The 16,224-nt window shown below is 34.8% G+C and overlaps 1 protein-coding gene and 1 non-coding gene across 2 annotated transcripts; one reads left to right on the top strand and one right to left on the bottom strand.

Annotated features, from left to right (window-relative positions):
• Window positions 1-6,207: 6,207 nt before the first annotated feature.
• LOC120263168 lies at window positions 6,208-7,332 on the top strand. Its single transcript, XM_039271056.1, has 3 exons — window positions 6,208-6,499; window positions 6,668-6,957; window positions 7,312-7,332. The coding sequence occupies exons 1-3, from the start codon at window positions 6,208-6,210 to the stop codon at window positions 7,330-7,332; spliced, it is 603 nt and encodes a 200-aa protein (XP_039126990.1).
• Window positions 7,333-15,270: 7,938 nt separating this feature from the next.
• Window positions 15,271-15,409, bottom strand: LOC120264172. Its single transcript, XR_005537344.1, has one exon. It is a non-coding gene; the product is annotated as a small nucleolar RNA Z247 (small nucleolar RNA).
• Window positions 15,410-16,224: the final 815 nt, after the last annotated feature.

Below are 16,224 nucleotides of genomic sequence, written 5' to 3'. Positions count from 1 at the left end.
ATACAAAATGGTGAAAACCCTTACTTTACCTTACCTTCCCCTCAAGGAAGGTATGGATTCAATTATTCCCTTTCCTTCCCTTCCTTTCCATTACATTATGAACCCACCCCTCACTCCATCTAAACAAGCGATAAATGAGCAAGAGAAACAAAATGAAGGGCAAAAAAATAAATTTAATTTTTTATCTTTCTACCAATTTCTATCCTAACCCTCCCCATGTTGGCTCTCCAAATTAAATAAGAGTTATCATATCCTATCTTTCTCATCATGTCCACTAAATGGACTCTAAGTAGTAATATTAATATTATAATACGAGATGGCATTATATTTTAGAAGAACAACATTATCAACATATATTAGAATGTTCACATATTAGGAAGATCATGATTGATAAAAATGTTTATTATTATTATTATTATTATTATTATTATTATTATTATTATTATTATTTAACAAAAGTGGACAAGTCACGTGTCAAGAGCTGCACACCTTCGAAAAATTAATCGCTCACTCGTGCACATTAATTGAGCGGACATGTGGATTGGACTCGCAAGCCCACTCCCCACACCGGTAAGCTTTTTGGCACCATTGCCTTCGGTGCGTTTTGAACTTTCTCAATGAAAATTCCCATAAGACATCTTTTCACACTAGAATTAGTACCACTAGACCAAAGACCCTTTTGGTATTGATAAAAAAATGTATTTAATAACAAATTTTATCAAGAATTAACTAGAATGATAAGCAGAAGGAAACCATAAATAAATTTTGTGAAAAGTGAATAAATGACAAAAACTTGAATTAAGATAAACCAAATTTACAAACAATGAGGGTACAACGACAAGGGGAGGGAAATATAATGGAAACAACAAAACAAAAAAAAAACAAAAGAAATTCGCTAGGAGTAGAAAAAGAACAACAGAAATATAGAGAAACAGATAACATAGCCAAAAACAAGCCTACTAGCATAAAAGAAAAGGGGTCTTCTACTAGAAAAGCTTACTAGACAGTGACAACGTGATCAATCGACTCTTAGGGGATAGGACTCGCCTCAGGTCGCCATCTTCTCTCGTAGAACCCTAAGAACTCCAAGCTCTGTTTGACCATGGAAGTCAAGTCCACTAACTTCATTCTTTTTTATTCTAGAGCTACAAAAACCAAGATAAGAACATAAAATTAGTTTTTGCCATGATCGAACAAGTCATAAGAGAGAAGTGCTTGATTAGATCATTTCTTTTAAACCGGATGTTTTAAACAATTGATCTCCATAATGAATCCCTGATTTCTTTTTCGCACTCCGTGAGACTAATTCTCCACGGACCTCAAAGATTGTTAATGGATCTTGGTAGCTATGAAGTTTGAGAAGACAAAGAAATGGCAAAAGTTGCACCCTAACAATGTAAGAAAAGAGGTGATGCACTCGATTCTATATCATTGTATGACACGTAATAGCATGTGAAAAGTGGGTAGTCTATTGCAACCTCTTGCCGTAAGATTTTCAGATTTTGTTGTTCTAAGCCATCCACATTAATTAATTTTTACGGGGCAAGGGCATTTTTAAATTAGTAAAGTAATATTGGGTCAGTAATTGAGATTGATTATTGAATATACAGTATTCTGACAAAAAAAACCTAAAATTAATGGGATTAGAGATACCAATGATTCCCTAATTTTGGTTATATGTTCATTTTTACCATTAAACTAGAAAAATTTTGTTTTAACTCTTAAATTATAAAATAACTTATTTTAATTTCTGAATTTTAAGAAAATGTTCATTGTAGCCATTTCGTCTATTTTATTTATTTGTAGATACTAAAATAGTAGACAAGGCTGAAGTTGACAACCTAATGTCGTATTTTACCATATTATTAATAATATACACATACATATTATTTTTAAAAAAATACATACTAATTAAAAAATAATAATTATGCCCAGTTAAGAGCTTATGGTCAACTTAGTATCTGCAAAAGCTAAAATTAGAAATAAAAGTAATAACAAATATTAGAATTTCTATCAATATATATATTTTATTTCAAATTTTATTTTATTATTTTTTTTCCTTTAAATACTAAATCAAAACCAACTAAGTATTAAAGTTGATGTTGTCAAAGCCAATGACTATTAACATTAGATTTTTTATACAGGATGTTTGTCGATATAAATTTTAAGTTTTTATAAAATGGGAATATAAGTTTATAAAACTCAACTTTTTGTATGTTCTCGTTATTGAAGACGTAATTTGTTTATATTTATTAAAATATATACATATATAGCTCATGTCTCAGATTCACCAAGCCCATCAAGTGGGCCCCTGAAAAATGGACGGACACGATGGCCTTATCCCAAGCTAGCTTCCCTGCAATCCGTCCCAACAAAGAGCCTCGCAAAACTGTAAGCTCGAAGCGCTGAGCGAACCATGGCGTTATCGCTTTCAGTCCTCCCGACCGCGTGCGTTAACTCTTCTCGGCGGTGCCAGAGCCATCACGCCGAACTCTATCTCCCTTCCCAGGATTCCAATGCGCCTCCTCCTCCCTTCCGCAGTTCCTTCTTCTCCTCCACTTCTGCCTCCTCTCCTTCACACTCATCTTTTCTCCGGTAATTCAAATTCCAGCCTTTATTACTTAATGCACATCATGTGTTTGTCTTAATGCCCAGGGAGAAAGTTTTAGTTGCTTTTGTTTGATGTTGCTTGTATTTCAGCCAATTATTTGAATTCCGAGCATTTTTGAAAAATTTTGATGTTCTATTGTTGTGATTAAACTGCCACTAATTCATTTTTGAAGGGTAATAGTGTTATGGAGAGTGCAAAGGGATGTCTTTCAAAGATTGTAGGTTTTGACAAGGATAAATAATCTTAGAGTTTGTTGCATTTGTGAATTTTCCTTGGAGATTGTGATGTCTGTTTTTCAGAGTGTATGATAAGGCATGCTGCAATTTGATGCTACACTATGGACCATGCTGCTTTTATTACTCTGCAAAATGTCTGTATGTGTGTAAACGAAGTTTTTAGCTTCAGTGATGTGCCAATTGGTAATACTGCAAACATTGATGGTCATTGTGCTCTCAATACTTCTGCAGTATGTTTTTAGGTGTAAAGTCCTCTTTATAATCTCAATAAAAGGCTATTTTAGGATTGTCTAGGGAGATAGGTAATGCTGCAAGGGGAATATCAGACTACTGGTGTTGCTCTTAATACTTTTTCAATATTTTTGTAGGTATGAAATGGAGCTTTCTTTTATTCTAGAAAATATGTTCCTGCAGAGGTAATGCTGCAATTGAAATGTCACTGTTGTAATATGTATTAAGGTATTAAAGCATTATCATTTTTAAATGTCAGTTTGCTGAATTTGGAGTATTTAGATAGGGGATCAGGCAATGCTGGTGATTCTGATGCCACACTGTTGTGTCTGTTGGTTATTATCACTTTTTGGATGTGTGCTTGTATGCGTTAAGAAGGTTGATTTAAGATTCAATGTGAATAAAGGGTGATGTTTATTGCAAAGTGATTGTTTATTGGAAAACTTTAGTTCCTTTTAACAAGCTTTAGATGGATGTTATCTTGCTGGAGATAAACTTCTGTTGGTTCGCTTTGGAGTTCAATATCTAAAATGCAACTTTATTGCATAAGTTAGTTCTTGAGACAGTTGCTTACTCTCTTGTCTATGAGGGTGGTAGAATCAGTAGGATTAGGAGGATGATAATTGCCATTCCTATCTGTGCAAACTTCCAGATTTGTGAGTGAAAAGGAAACATCAATAAGATTTGGAAACAAACATTTTATAGCTAGAAAGAAAAATGTGAGTTTTGTGGCATCAATATGAGGTCTTTGCTAAATAGTTGTGGGGGTAAGGTAACATGGTCATGCTTTTAGAAAGGAGTAATTGTATATATTGTTACTGTGTTTTTCAGAATTATTGATCTGAACCTTTTTGCTTCTGCACCATATAGCAGGCAAAAAGGATGCGCCTACGGATCACCTGGCTCAGTTGTCCCATATATAGTACACTATTACCAGCATAGAGCTGTTATCACTTAAGGTCTCATTGCTATGCAAGATGTGAGCTAAAAGTAGAAAAGGTGGTTCAAAAGGGATTGATTATGTGGGTAGTCGGTGATAACAAATACCTTTTCTCCCTCAACCCATTTACATTGAACCGCTGACAGTATTTTTCTCACATACAAGTTTTTCAACTTTATTGTTAAATGAGTTAGTCTTAGGGCTTAGAAGTATATAACAGTTAGATTTTTCTAAGGATGCTTTGCATTTGTTAGTAATTGATAGCTGATACTCCTTATTGCGAAATGCACAAATTGAAGCATCTGTCAAAAGGTGAGATTGCCAAGATCACTCATTTTCAGTTCATTTGAGTGTGGCTGGAAATGATAAAATATAGATGTAAATCATGTCTCATTATACTTTATTAACCATACCTTTTGGGGTTTGAACAAAATTACATATGATAACAAGTGGCAATGTCTTGATGTCTAACCGTTGGATTGTAACTATTCTAACTTTCTCTGTAAATGAATGTCCAGGCTTGTCCTTGGGAATTGACTTGGGTTTCAACAAGGTGGTGATTGAAAAACGTCTGTTTCCAGGTGAGGGCAGGAGCCTGCTCTATGTCAGACTAAAAGATCAAGATCTCGAAATCACTTGCTCGAACTCATGGTTTTCGCAGAAGAATGAGGACTCCTGGCGGGAGAGCGATATCACAGCGAGACGCAGCAAAGGGAAGGAAAGTTCTCTGCACTAAATCATATCCAAACAGTGGAAAAAGGGCTTAATGACTTGACAAAATTCCTGTTTGAATGAGTTAGTTGTTCAGGATCCTATGTCCGGAACTCTCGCTCACAAGGATTTGTACCTCATCAATGCATGTTTTTACATTTATTCTTGTCTTCTGAATGTTTTTAAACAAATTGATAGATTTGCTTCTTGTGTGAAACACAGTCCTGCATTGTTTTTAAGCTTGAGTTCTACTTTGTGGTGAAATGGACTTTCGGACCTAAGGAAATTTTTTGCAGATATAACCCCGGATAATTGTGATATTGGTAATGCACCATTATGTTAGCTTCCCAAAATGGTGATTTTTGCATATACCTATCTTAAAGTTGAACCATATAATCATGGATTACAGTAACCTGTAGGATAAAAATCGAAAATAGATATTGAGAATTAAATGATTTTTTGACCATTCATTTCTTGTTGACATTTATGATCTTTTCTCTATCTTTAAAATTTGCATAAAATATAAAAACTCTTGTTTTTAATATTTTATCTTAAAATTTAGGTTTTTTTAGTTGATGTATATAAGTCATAACTTTTCAACTATTGTCAAGAGAGAGAGAGTTGAACACTAGACCTCTTTATTTAGGAGAAAAATGAGTTACCACTCTATTATATAATTAATATCTAACTTTGATCATAATTAATCTCATATCGAAAAAATTTTGAAACCAATCATTTTATGACTTTTCATAGTTTAATAAGTTTTGTATTTGGATAAATTAGAAAGATAGAAAACCTGACATGGAGGCTTCAACAAATATCATAATTATGATTCAAATAGTCATAGTATAGATTTTGAGCGTGCTCATGACAAAAATTGGGCGGAGGTTTCAACGAGATATCATAATTATGATTCGGACAATCATCATATAGATTTTGGTGGTGCTCATGATATCGGAGAAAGTCGCAGATAGATTTTTGGCGGTGCTCATGATAGAAAACATGACAGAGACTTCAATAGATGTCACAATTATGATTCAGGGAGTCATGGTATAAATTTTGGTCATGCTCATGACAAAACCGATGTAGGTTTACTAGATATCACAATTATGATTCAAGGAGCCATGGTATGAGATTTTAGCCATGTCGATGACAAAGAACCGGACATAAGCTTCAACAGTAAAATTACAATTATATTTCGGGGAGTGGTGATATAGATTTTTGGGCGTGCTCATGATAGAGAATTGGACGGAGACTTCAATAGATATCATAATTACTATTCGATACCATGGTATAGATTTTTGGGTGTGCTCCATGACAAATAACTGGATAGAGGCTTCTATTATAATTATGATTCAGATAGTCGTTATATAGATTTTGGCGGTGCTTTTGATAGAGAACGGGATAGAGACTTCAACAGATATCATAATTATGATTCGTAAAGTCGATAGATTTTGGCTATGCTCACAATAGAGAACATGGCAAAGACTTCAATCAGATATCACAATTATGATTCAGAGAGTCATAATATAGATTTTGATCGTGCTCATGATAGTGAAAAAGACAAAGGCTTCAAGAGATATCACAATTATGATTCAAAAAGTTATGGTATAGATTTTGGGCGTGCTCATAATAGAAAACTGGACAGAGGCTTCAACAGATATCACAATTATGATTTAGGGAGTCGTGGTATAAATTTTAGGCGTGCTTATGATAGAGAACTGAATAGAGGCTTCAACAAATATCACAATTATGATTCAAATAGTTATGGTATAGATTTTGGGCTTGCTCATGACAAAGAACTGGACAAAAGGCTTCAACATATATCATAATTATGATTCAGAAAGTCATATAAATTTTGGGCGTGGTCATGATATACTATTAGACAGAGACATCAACTGGATAGAGCCTTTAACAGATATCATAATAATGATTCAGGGAGTTGTATAGATTTTGGGTGTGTTCATGATAGAGAAGTGGATAGAGGCTTTAACAAATATTATAATTATGATTCAGACACTCATGGTATAGATTTTGGTCGTGCTCATGATAAAGAACTAGACAGAGGCTTCAACAGATATCAAAATTATGATTTAGAAAGTTGTTGTATAGACTTTGGGCGTGCTCATAATAGAAAACTGGACAAAGACTTCAACAGATATCACAATTATGATGTGGAGAATTGTGGGATAGATTTTGGCCATGCTCATGATAGAGAATCGGATGAGGTTTTTAATCAAAATATCATAATTACTATTCGGGAGTCATGGTATAGATTTTACGGTGCTCATGACCCGATAATTGAATAGAGGCTTCAAACAAATATAACAATTATGATTTAGGGAGTCGTGGTATAGATTTTTGGTGTGCTCATGACAGAGAATGGATAGAGGCTTCAATAGATATCACAATTATGATTTAGGCAATCATGGTATAGATTGTAGTTATGCTCATTGAAAAAGTAAGAAACACACAAGATAGAAGAAAATGATTGTAGCCCTATGTTATTATCACATCGGGTTTAGATAAATATTTATATTGTGTTTCTGGATAAGCTACAATGGTTGTTACCTACATTACAGGCATACTTTGTAACTGAATAGAATCATAAGAAGATCACTGACATAGCTTTATCCTAAATAATAGGAATAGCTAGAGAATAGGTCATATTGTTTAGCATTCCCCTTCAATCATAACCCTGTGGTAACTAGGTTAAGATTGTTCTTCAGGTTAATGAAGTGCGGAGTTACTAAAGCCTTTGTGAATATATCAGCAACTTGATCTTGAGAGGAAATGAACCTGATCTTCAACAATTTGGGGGCCATCCATTCTCTGACAAAGTGATAGTCTACCTCAATATGTTTGGTACGTGCATGAAAAACCTGGGTTTCTTTCGTGAGATAAAGCAGCCCCCAAGTTATCACACCATAGAATTGGTGACCTCCCTCTATGATACCTTCAATTCTTATAGCAATGATTGTAACCATATAACCTCTGTTGTAGTAATTGCTACAAATTTATACTCAGCTTCATTACTAGATCTGGATATAGTAGCCTACTTCCTTGAACTCCATGAAATGAGATTTGATCAAAAATACATTGCATAGCCACCAGTTGATCTTCTGTCATCACTACAACCTGCCCAATCAGCATCTAAAAAAGCACTCAATAGAGTTGAAGAACACTTTTGAATCTTTAGTCCTATTGTACTTGTGAATTTGAGATATCTGATAATTCTCTTAACTGCAATAAGGTGCTAATTGGTTGGAGCTAGTAGATACTGACAAACCTTGTTGATTGAATATGAAATATCAGGTCTAGTGAGAGTCAAGTACTGTAAAGCTCCAACTAGACTTCGATATATGGTAACTTCTTCTGCATTGAGAGGATCTCCTTCAACCTTGGACAGCCTCTCTAAACATTTTATAGGAGTAGTGACTGGTTTTTAGTTGATCATATTTGCCTTGTGAAGCAAATTTTCTGTGTACTTACACTGTGTCAGTGTTTAGCCATATTGCGTCCTTTTCACTTCAATTCCCAGAAAGTAATGCATATCTCCCAAGTATTTAATTACAAAATCTTCTTTCAATTTCTTTAGAAGTGCATTAGTAGCATTAGAAGAACTACTAGCCACTATTATGTCATCAACATAAATCAACATATAAATAGTGACTGTTTTACTATGGTATATGAATAGAGATTATCAGGCTTGGATGCCACAAATCCTAGCTGTTGTAGCTTACCACTAAGCCTTGAGTACCAAGCTCTAGGAGCTTGTTTTAATCCATAAATGGCCTTGTCTAGTTTACAGAAATAATCAGGGTGTTGGCATGAAACAAAACTAGGGGGTTGCTTCATGTACACTTCCTCCTCTAAATACCCATGCAGAAAAGCATTTTGAACATCTAGTTGTTTGAGTTGCCATCCCCTTGACACAACTATTGACAAACTAAGGCATATTGTAGTATATTTAAGGTCAAAATATCAAAATGGTCCCTCTATTTTACGTTTTCCATTTTTTAGTCCCTCTAATATGAAAATTTGCCATTTTGGTCCTCGTATTTTCGCATTTTTATCTTTTTGGTCCCTCTAATTGACGGATCTGCTCTTTTGGTCCTTCCAGTTGATGAATTATAGGGACTAAAAAGGATGAAAATGTGTAAATACGAGGATTAAAAGGGCGAATTTTACAACTAAAGGACGAAAATGTGCAAATATAAGGACCAAAAGGGTGGATTTTATATTAGAGAGACTAAAAGGATGGAAAATGAAAAATAGAGGGACCATTTTGATATTTATACCTAAATTTAACTACAGGACTGAAAGTGTCTTCATAGTGTAACCCATACTTTTGTTTGAAGCCTTTTGCAAGTAGCCGTGCCTTGTATCTTTCGATATGATCATCATCCATCCTTTTGATTTTTTTGAAAATCCATTTACAATCAATGATATTGATGCCTGGCCTTGGTGGAGTCAGATGCCATGTATTGTTCTTGACAAGAGCCATATACTCCTCACTCATAGCTTGCGTCCATTATGGTTGCTGAAGAGCCTCAACATGATCCACTGGTTTAGTGGCTATTATGGTGTTGAATGCCTTTTTGTATAGAACTATGCCATTATTGAATTGCCTAGGTTTAGGGGTGGCAAAACGGGTTAGCGGGTCGTGTTCGTGTCGGGTTGACCTGTGAATCTGACACGGACACGACACGATTATTAAATGGGTTATTTTGTAGAACACGAACACGACACGTCTAAAACCCGTGTCGACACGACACGACACGTTTAACACGTTTATCTTAAAATAGGTCAGTACGACCTGTTTATCTGTTTAAAACACGACACGACACGTTTAACACGCCACACGACACGACACGTGACACGAATATTTAATCAAAACATTTTTTTAAAAATCCAAACTAACATTAAACATAAAATACTTAAACATCATTAAATCCATTAATTCATATGTGATAAAAAAATAGCCAAACAACATAAAAACATAGAAATATAAAGATACATATTGTTTTACTTGTCTAAATTAAAACAATCCATTACAAAAATAATAAGCTAAGTTATTTATCCAAATGCACCGAAGTAGAAGATGATGGACATTCTGCTTTGTGGTTGGGATTATGCTCTACCATGGTTGCCAATTCCTCCACCTCATTTTGCAAAACATCTACAAAACAATAAATAGATAACAAAAAATATATATGAAAATTATATTGAAATAACACTAAATTAAATAAAACATACATAAAAATATAATACCTTTTAATCCATATATCCAATCTCGAGTACAAACCAATGCTTCAACCACATCAGGCTTTAGCGCACTTCTATATTGGTCAAGAATCCTTCCTCCAAAGACTAAATGTGCTTTCGTAAACAATGAGTGATAGGAATCATGAGAATATCACGAGCCATAGATGCAACACTAGGATACCGAAATTCATTCCCTTTCCAATATTTCAACACATCAAGTTCAATCTTCCTATCCAATCTCGGGTTCATCTAAGTATAGTTCAAGTTCGCGACTTAAAGCGGAGTAGTCTCATCACTAGTAGCGAGATCAAACATCTTACAAAAAATTTTTTTAAAAAAACAATTCAGATTTCTATTCACATTCACATATAAATTCAAATAAAAATATAGTATGAAAATAATATTAGTAAGTACCTTCACTCTTTAGTTCACATGGACATTAAGATTTAACAAAGATGCACATTAAGTGGCCATAGTTAATACACATGGATTTCTTAATTCAGATTTCACATGGACATTAAAATTTAACAAAGATGCACATTAAGAGGTCATGAAGAAAACTAAAGACATGGACATGCAAAAGTATATATGAAAAAAATTCAGATTTCACATGAACATTAAGATAACAAAGATGCACATTAAGAGTCCATAGTTAGTAGCAAAAGACATGGACATTAAGATTTAACAAAGATGCACATTAAGTGGCCATAGTTAATACACATGGATTTCTTAATTCAGATTTCACATGGACATTAAGATTTAACAAAGATGCACATTAAGAGGTCATGAAGAAAGCTAAAGACATGGACATGCAAAAGTATATATGAAAAAATTCCGATTTCACATGGACATTAAGATAACAAAGATGCACATTAAGAGGCCATAGTTAGTAGCAAAAGACATGGACATTAAGATTTAACAAAGATGCATATTAAGAGGTCATGAAGAAAGCTAAAGACATGGACATAGACATGCAAAAGTATATATGAAAAAATTCAGATTTCACATAGACATTAAGATTTAACAATTCAGATTCACATCCATATTAAAATAAAATGCAGTACAAAAAAATTATAAGTACCTTCATCAAATCTTCTGAAGTATTATCGGAGCAAGTTTCTGAAGCATTATGAGTTGTTGGAGCTAAATTGATTGATCTAATTGATGCCAACGGAGATACATCCACATAATGATCAAAAAGAGACTTAAGAACCCCTCGCAATTCTTCCACCTTAGCTTTTCCCATATCCACACCATATATCATTTTATAGCTCCAATCCACAAAATGAAACTTATATTGAGGATCCATAATAATAGCCATGGCTAGTAACTTATTGAAATCATCCCAATATTTCTGAAATTTTTCAAGCATCACAACAACCATAGAACTCATGCACTCATCAAAGCCATCCACCTCGTCTTTCATTTTCAAATAAGCGGTCACAACTAAAGGAAAATACATGTTTGTAGTTGGATACTTTGAACCGGAGAATAGATTGGTAATGGCATAAAATAAAGCTAAATTTTTTTTAATTTTCTCCACTTTCTCCCATTCATCTCTTGAAGGGCAATGCTTTAAGTTTGAATCACTCAATTCTAAATGCATGAATGCACGACGATAATAAATGGCACTTTCAAGCATGATGTAAGTTGAGTTCAATCGAGTAGTGACATCTTGCCTTAATCCTTTCTTGCTATCAAGAGAACTATGAGCAATGCATTGAAGAAACTTTTGCTTTCTAACTTGAGAGCCTTTCACATACTTAACACATTCACGAATTTTAGTGACACAAGGATCTATGAATTTCAGCCCATCTTGAACCACTAAATTCATGATATGAGCCCAACAACGCATATGAAAATACTTTCCACCATATACAAGTCCATTTTTGTTAAGTAATTGAGTCTTCAACAAAGTAGCACAAGTATCATTTGCGGAAGCATTGTCCAATGTCAATGTGAAAACTCTTAAATCAATCCCCCAATCACATAGAAAACTATGAATTTTTTTAGATAATGATATCCCATTATGAGGAGGTGGCATATAATGAAGTTCAAAAATTCTTTTTATGCAAAACCCAATTCTTATCAACAAAGTGAGCAGTCAAACATATGTAACCATCAGTAGTTAAAGATGACCAACAATCTGAAGTCAAACAAATCCTTCCAGGTGACACTGCTAGCATATTTTTGATATTCTGTTTTTCCCTTTTAAACATCTTTAGACAATCAGCCTTACAAGTATTTCTAGTAACAATATTCAAATCGGGGTTTCAAATATGTCAAAACAGACTCTAATTCCTTCAAACTCCATAAATTGAAAAGGTAGATCATGCATAATAATGGCACCCGTTAACAAATCTCTGAAGGTTTCAGCATCAAACTTATTACCAGATAAAGACATAGATCCAGAGCTAATTAGTAACTGACCTACATCGCGGATATCTTTTCTAACACAAGTGGAGATGTGTCGCTTCATGTTTCCTATCCCATATTTTGAGTCAGCAATGTAGGTTACTCCACAATGTTTGCATTTGCATCTCTTCTTCTTATCTGGTTGCTCTGGTAGAAGATCAAAATGGTTCCACACCACTGAAGTAAACCTTCTTTTGCGAGACACTTTTTTTTTGTTGTTGTTGGCTCTCCAGGATGAGGCATTTCCTCCAAATCATCATCCTCCTAATTAATATTTATATGAGAACCATCAGTTTCACCAACATATGGACTTGAAGACATTCTGCCTACAAAATTTCAGAAAATAAGCATGTTAAAAGAGTAATGACTTCTTCCATGATATCCTGCAAAAATTAAATATGAAAGATAGGGCTTTATACTCACCGATTGGCTCAAGAAATCCAGTAAAGGATGAGATGAAAAAGAGGGCAATAAACTACAATCGGATGGAGGATTGGAGTAGTCTTGCCGGAGAAAGAATGAAGATCTACCGGGTTGATGGATTTTTCGAGGCTACTGCGGATGTTGGCGTGTTCAGGATCGAGGGCGAGGTTATGAAGGAGGAGGTGAGGACGGCGATCGAAGAGTGGTGTGCGGTGCTAGGGTTTTGGGAGAACTGAGGAAAAGAGGGAGACATTGAAGCCTGAAGGAATTCATCAGTGAGTCAAGTGAGTGGAGACTGGAGATGGCCAGATGGGTTCCATACTTTCAATTTCCAAACGTCTTTTCCATCAAGTCTTTTCTTTCTTTTCCTTTTTAAGAATCACTTTATACACATTTATGTAGAGTTTTGAATTTTTTGTTTCTCTGATGTCTCATTGTTTGTGCAGTATTGGAGAGATGGGTTCCAAGTTCCAAGTTCCAAACTTCCAATCTTTTTATTGGGCCACGTAATTATAATTAGATTTTATTATGTCTAATTGTCCATGTGAATTAGGATTCAGTTAAATAATTTATTTATGTTTTATATTCATTGTTTTATATTTATAAAATAATAATTTAATTTATTAATACTTAGTACTTACATAGTTACATAGGCTCTTGTAAAACATTTTCAAAAATATTTAAAATCAATACTATTAAAATGTTATATTCACCAATAAAATGCATAATTACCGGTAAATTTATTTAATATTTAATGTTTACAAATTTATTAATTATTTACTAATACTAAATTATTAATACTTGGGGTTTTGATTTTCTTAGAATTTAAAATAAAAATAATAAATTAATTGAATTATTCTCATGGGTCACGGTTAACCCGACCCGTTTATGACACGCGACACATTTATCTATTCATATTAAACGGGTTAACCGTGTCATATACGTGTCAACCCGTTTATGACACGAACCCGCTTAATTTAGGTGTGTCGTAAACGGGTCGACCCGTTTATGACACTAACCCGTTTAACCCAAACCCAAGCCCTCTTAAGGCCATGTCGTGTCGTGTCGTGTAAACGTGTCGTGTCAAAAATTGCCACCCCTAGTCTGATGCCTAGCAAGTTCTAAAGGAGTATGGTGTGCTATAACTTTGCTAGGAAGTCTATTGATCAAGAAAAAAGCTATCTGAATAGCTTCATCCCTAAAATTTCAGAGGCATAGAAGCATGAGCTAAGAGAGAAAAAGCAGTTTCAATCAAATGCCTATGCTTTCTTTCAACAGTGCCATTTGCTGATGTGTATGAGGACAAGATACATTATGAGTGATGCCATTTTGTTTGAAAAAGGAATTCAATTTTTTATATTCACCTCCCCAATTAGTTTGCATACGCAGAATTTTCTTGTTTAACATATGCTCAACATGAGATTAAAATTGCAAGAAAATTTGAAAGACATCACTTTTATTCTTGAGGAAATATATATCCGCGTAAATTTACTATGATCACTAATAAAATTTACATAGTATTTATACCCTCCTATAGATACTTGAGCATGGCCCCATACATCTGAGTGAATAAGGTCTAAAGGAGCTGCTGAACTACTGACAGAGTTAGGAAAAGGAAGTTGATGACTTTTGCCTTTCTGACAAGAATCACAAATTGAATTATTGAATGTAGAGAAACATGACAAATTGTTTGACTGGACTACTTGCTGAACTATGGCAGATGAGGGATGACCAAGCCTACAATGCCAGTCTTCACGGGTGATCTTGGCACTAAAGACTTGTTTGGTGGATGGAGATGAAATGGAGTACCTGCCAACTTTAATTTTGCCTCTAAGAAGAAATTCTTTGTTGCTTGATCCTTTATAAGAATGAAATTTGGGTGAAACTCAAAGAAAATATTATTATCAGTGGAAAATCTATGAACAGAAAGCAGATTTTGTTGATACTAGGAACATGTAAGATATTGTTGAGCTGTAATGGACAATAAGATGTAGGAACATGAGATTAACCAATATGGGTTATAGACAAACCTGCTACATTTACCACTTGAACCTTGTCCTTGCCATGGTATTTTTCCTTCAGTGTAAGCTTGTTAAGCTTCTTTATGAGATGATCAGTAGCTCTAGAGTCCACATACCAATTAGTGTCCACATTATATAAGGTTGTGTCTGTAGTAAATGCCACTTGATCTAGCTCAGCTTGATATGACTGGTCAAAATGAAACCAACACTTCAACGCTATATGTTCGACCTTGCCACATACTTGACAAGTTGGCTTCTTGTCACTAGTGTCTTGATTTCCTCCACTCCTTGGGCCATCACTTCTGCCATGACCACATCCACGAATGCACAATAAAGATAATCCTCATCTCTTATTGCTTCTGTAAGCATTATTGGCCGTCATTTGAAAAACGGTGTTGTTGTGCTCCAAGTGAGTTTCGTAGCTCAGAAGGTGGGCATATAAATCAATGAGACTAATAGGATCAATTCTGGTGCTGATGGATGTCACCAGGGGGTCAAATTCTGACCCAAGGCCAGCTAGGATGTATGTAACGACCTCATCATCTTGGAGAGGTTGTCCAGTAGTGCAAGTGTGTCAGCAAGGCATTTCACCTTATGAAAATAATCTGACACAAGAATCTCCTTCTTCAGAATAGTTGACAGTTGGATCTTCAATTGTATGATGCGAGCTCTAGATTTTGAGGAGAAGGTTCGCTCCGAGACAAGATCTCCTCTGAGAGAGATGCGAGTAGAGCGCTAAGAACTATTTGATCCTTCTACATCCACTTCTGATACTTAGGATTTTCAACCAGAGTGGCTCTAGTGTCCGGCCTGGGGTGATCATCTTCATAGGAGCTTGTGTTGTTCCATCTGCATAGCCCAAGTAGTTGTTGGCTACGAAGGTACTGGATCATTTGAGCCTTCCATAATAAATAGTTATTACGGGTGAGTTTAATGTTTATAAGATGGGTAAAGGATGGTGTGGGTGTCAGACTTGAAGGGAGAGGAAAAAGTGCAGCACCCATTGAGACTTGGCTAGAAGAGGAGGAAGAATCAACCATCTCTTGTGGAGTTATATGGCTCGGATACCATGAAAAGGTAAGAAACACACAAGATAGAAGAAAATGATTGTAGTCCTGTGTTATTATCACATCAGTTTTAGATAGAAATTTATATTGTGTTTCAGATAAGTTATAATGGTTATTACCTACATTACATGCACACATTGTAACTGGATAGAATCATAAGAAGATCATGGACATAGCTTTATCCTAAATAATAGGAATAGCTAGAGAATAGGTCAACCTAGAGAATAGGCCAGATTGTTTAACACTCATGACAAAGAACTGGACAAAGGCTTCAACAAATATCACAATTATGATTCAGACA

Source organism: Dioscorea cayenensis, chromosome 6 (genome assembly GCF_009730915.1).
Source record: "Dioscorea cayenensis subsp. rotundata cultivar TDr96_F1 chromosome 6, TDr96_F1_v2_PseudoChromosome.rev07_lg8_w22 25.fasta, whole genome shotgun sequence".
Lineage (NCBI taxonomy): Eukaryota > Viridiplantae > Streptophyta > Magnoliopsida > Dioscoreales > Dioscoreaceae > Dioscorea > Dioscorea cayenensis.
The sequence above is the reverse complement of the archived record's forward strand: the minus strand, read 5'-3'. Positions and strand labels throughout refer to the sequence as shown.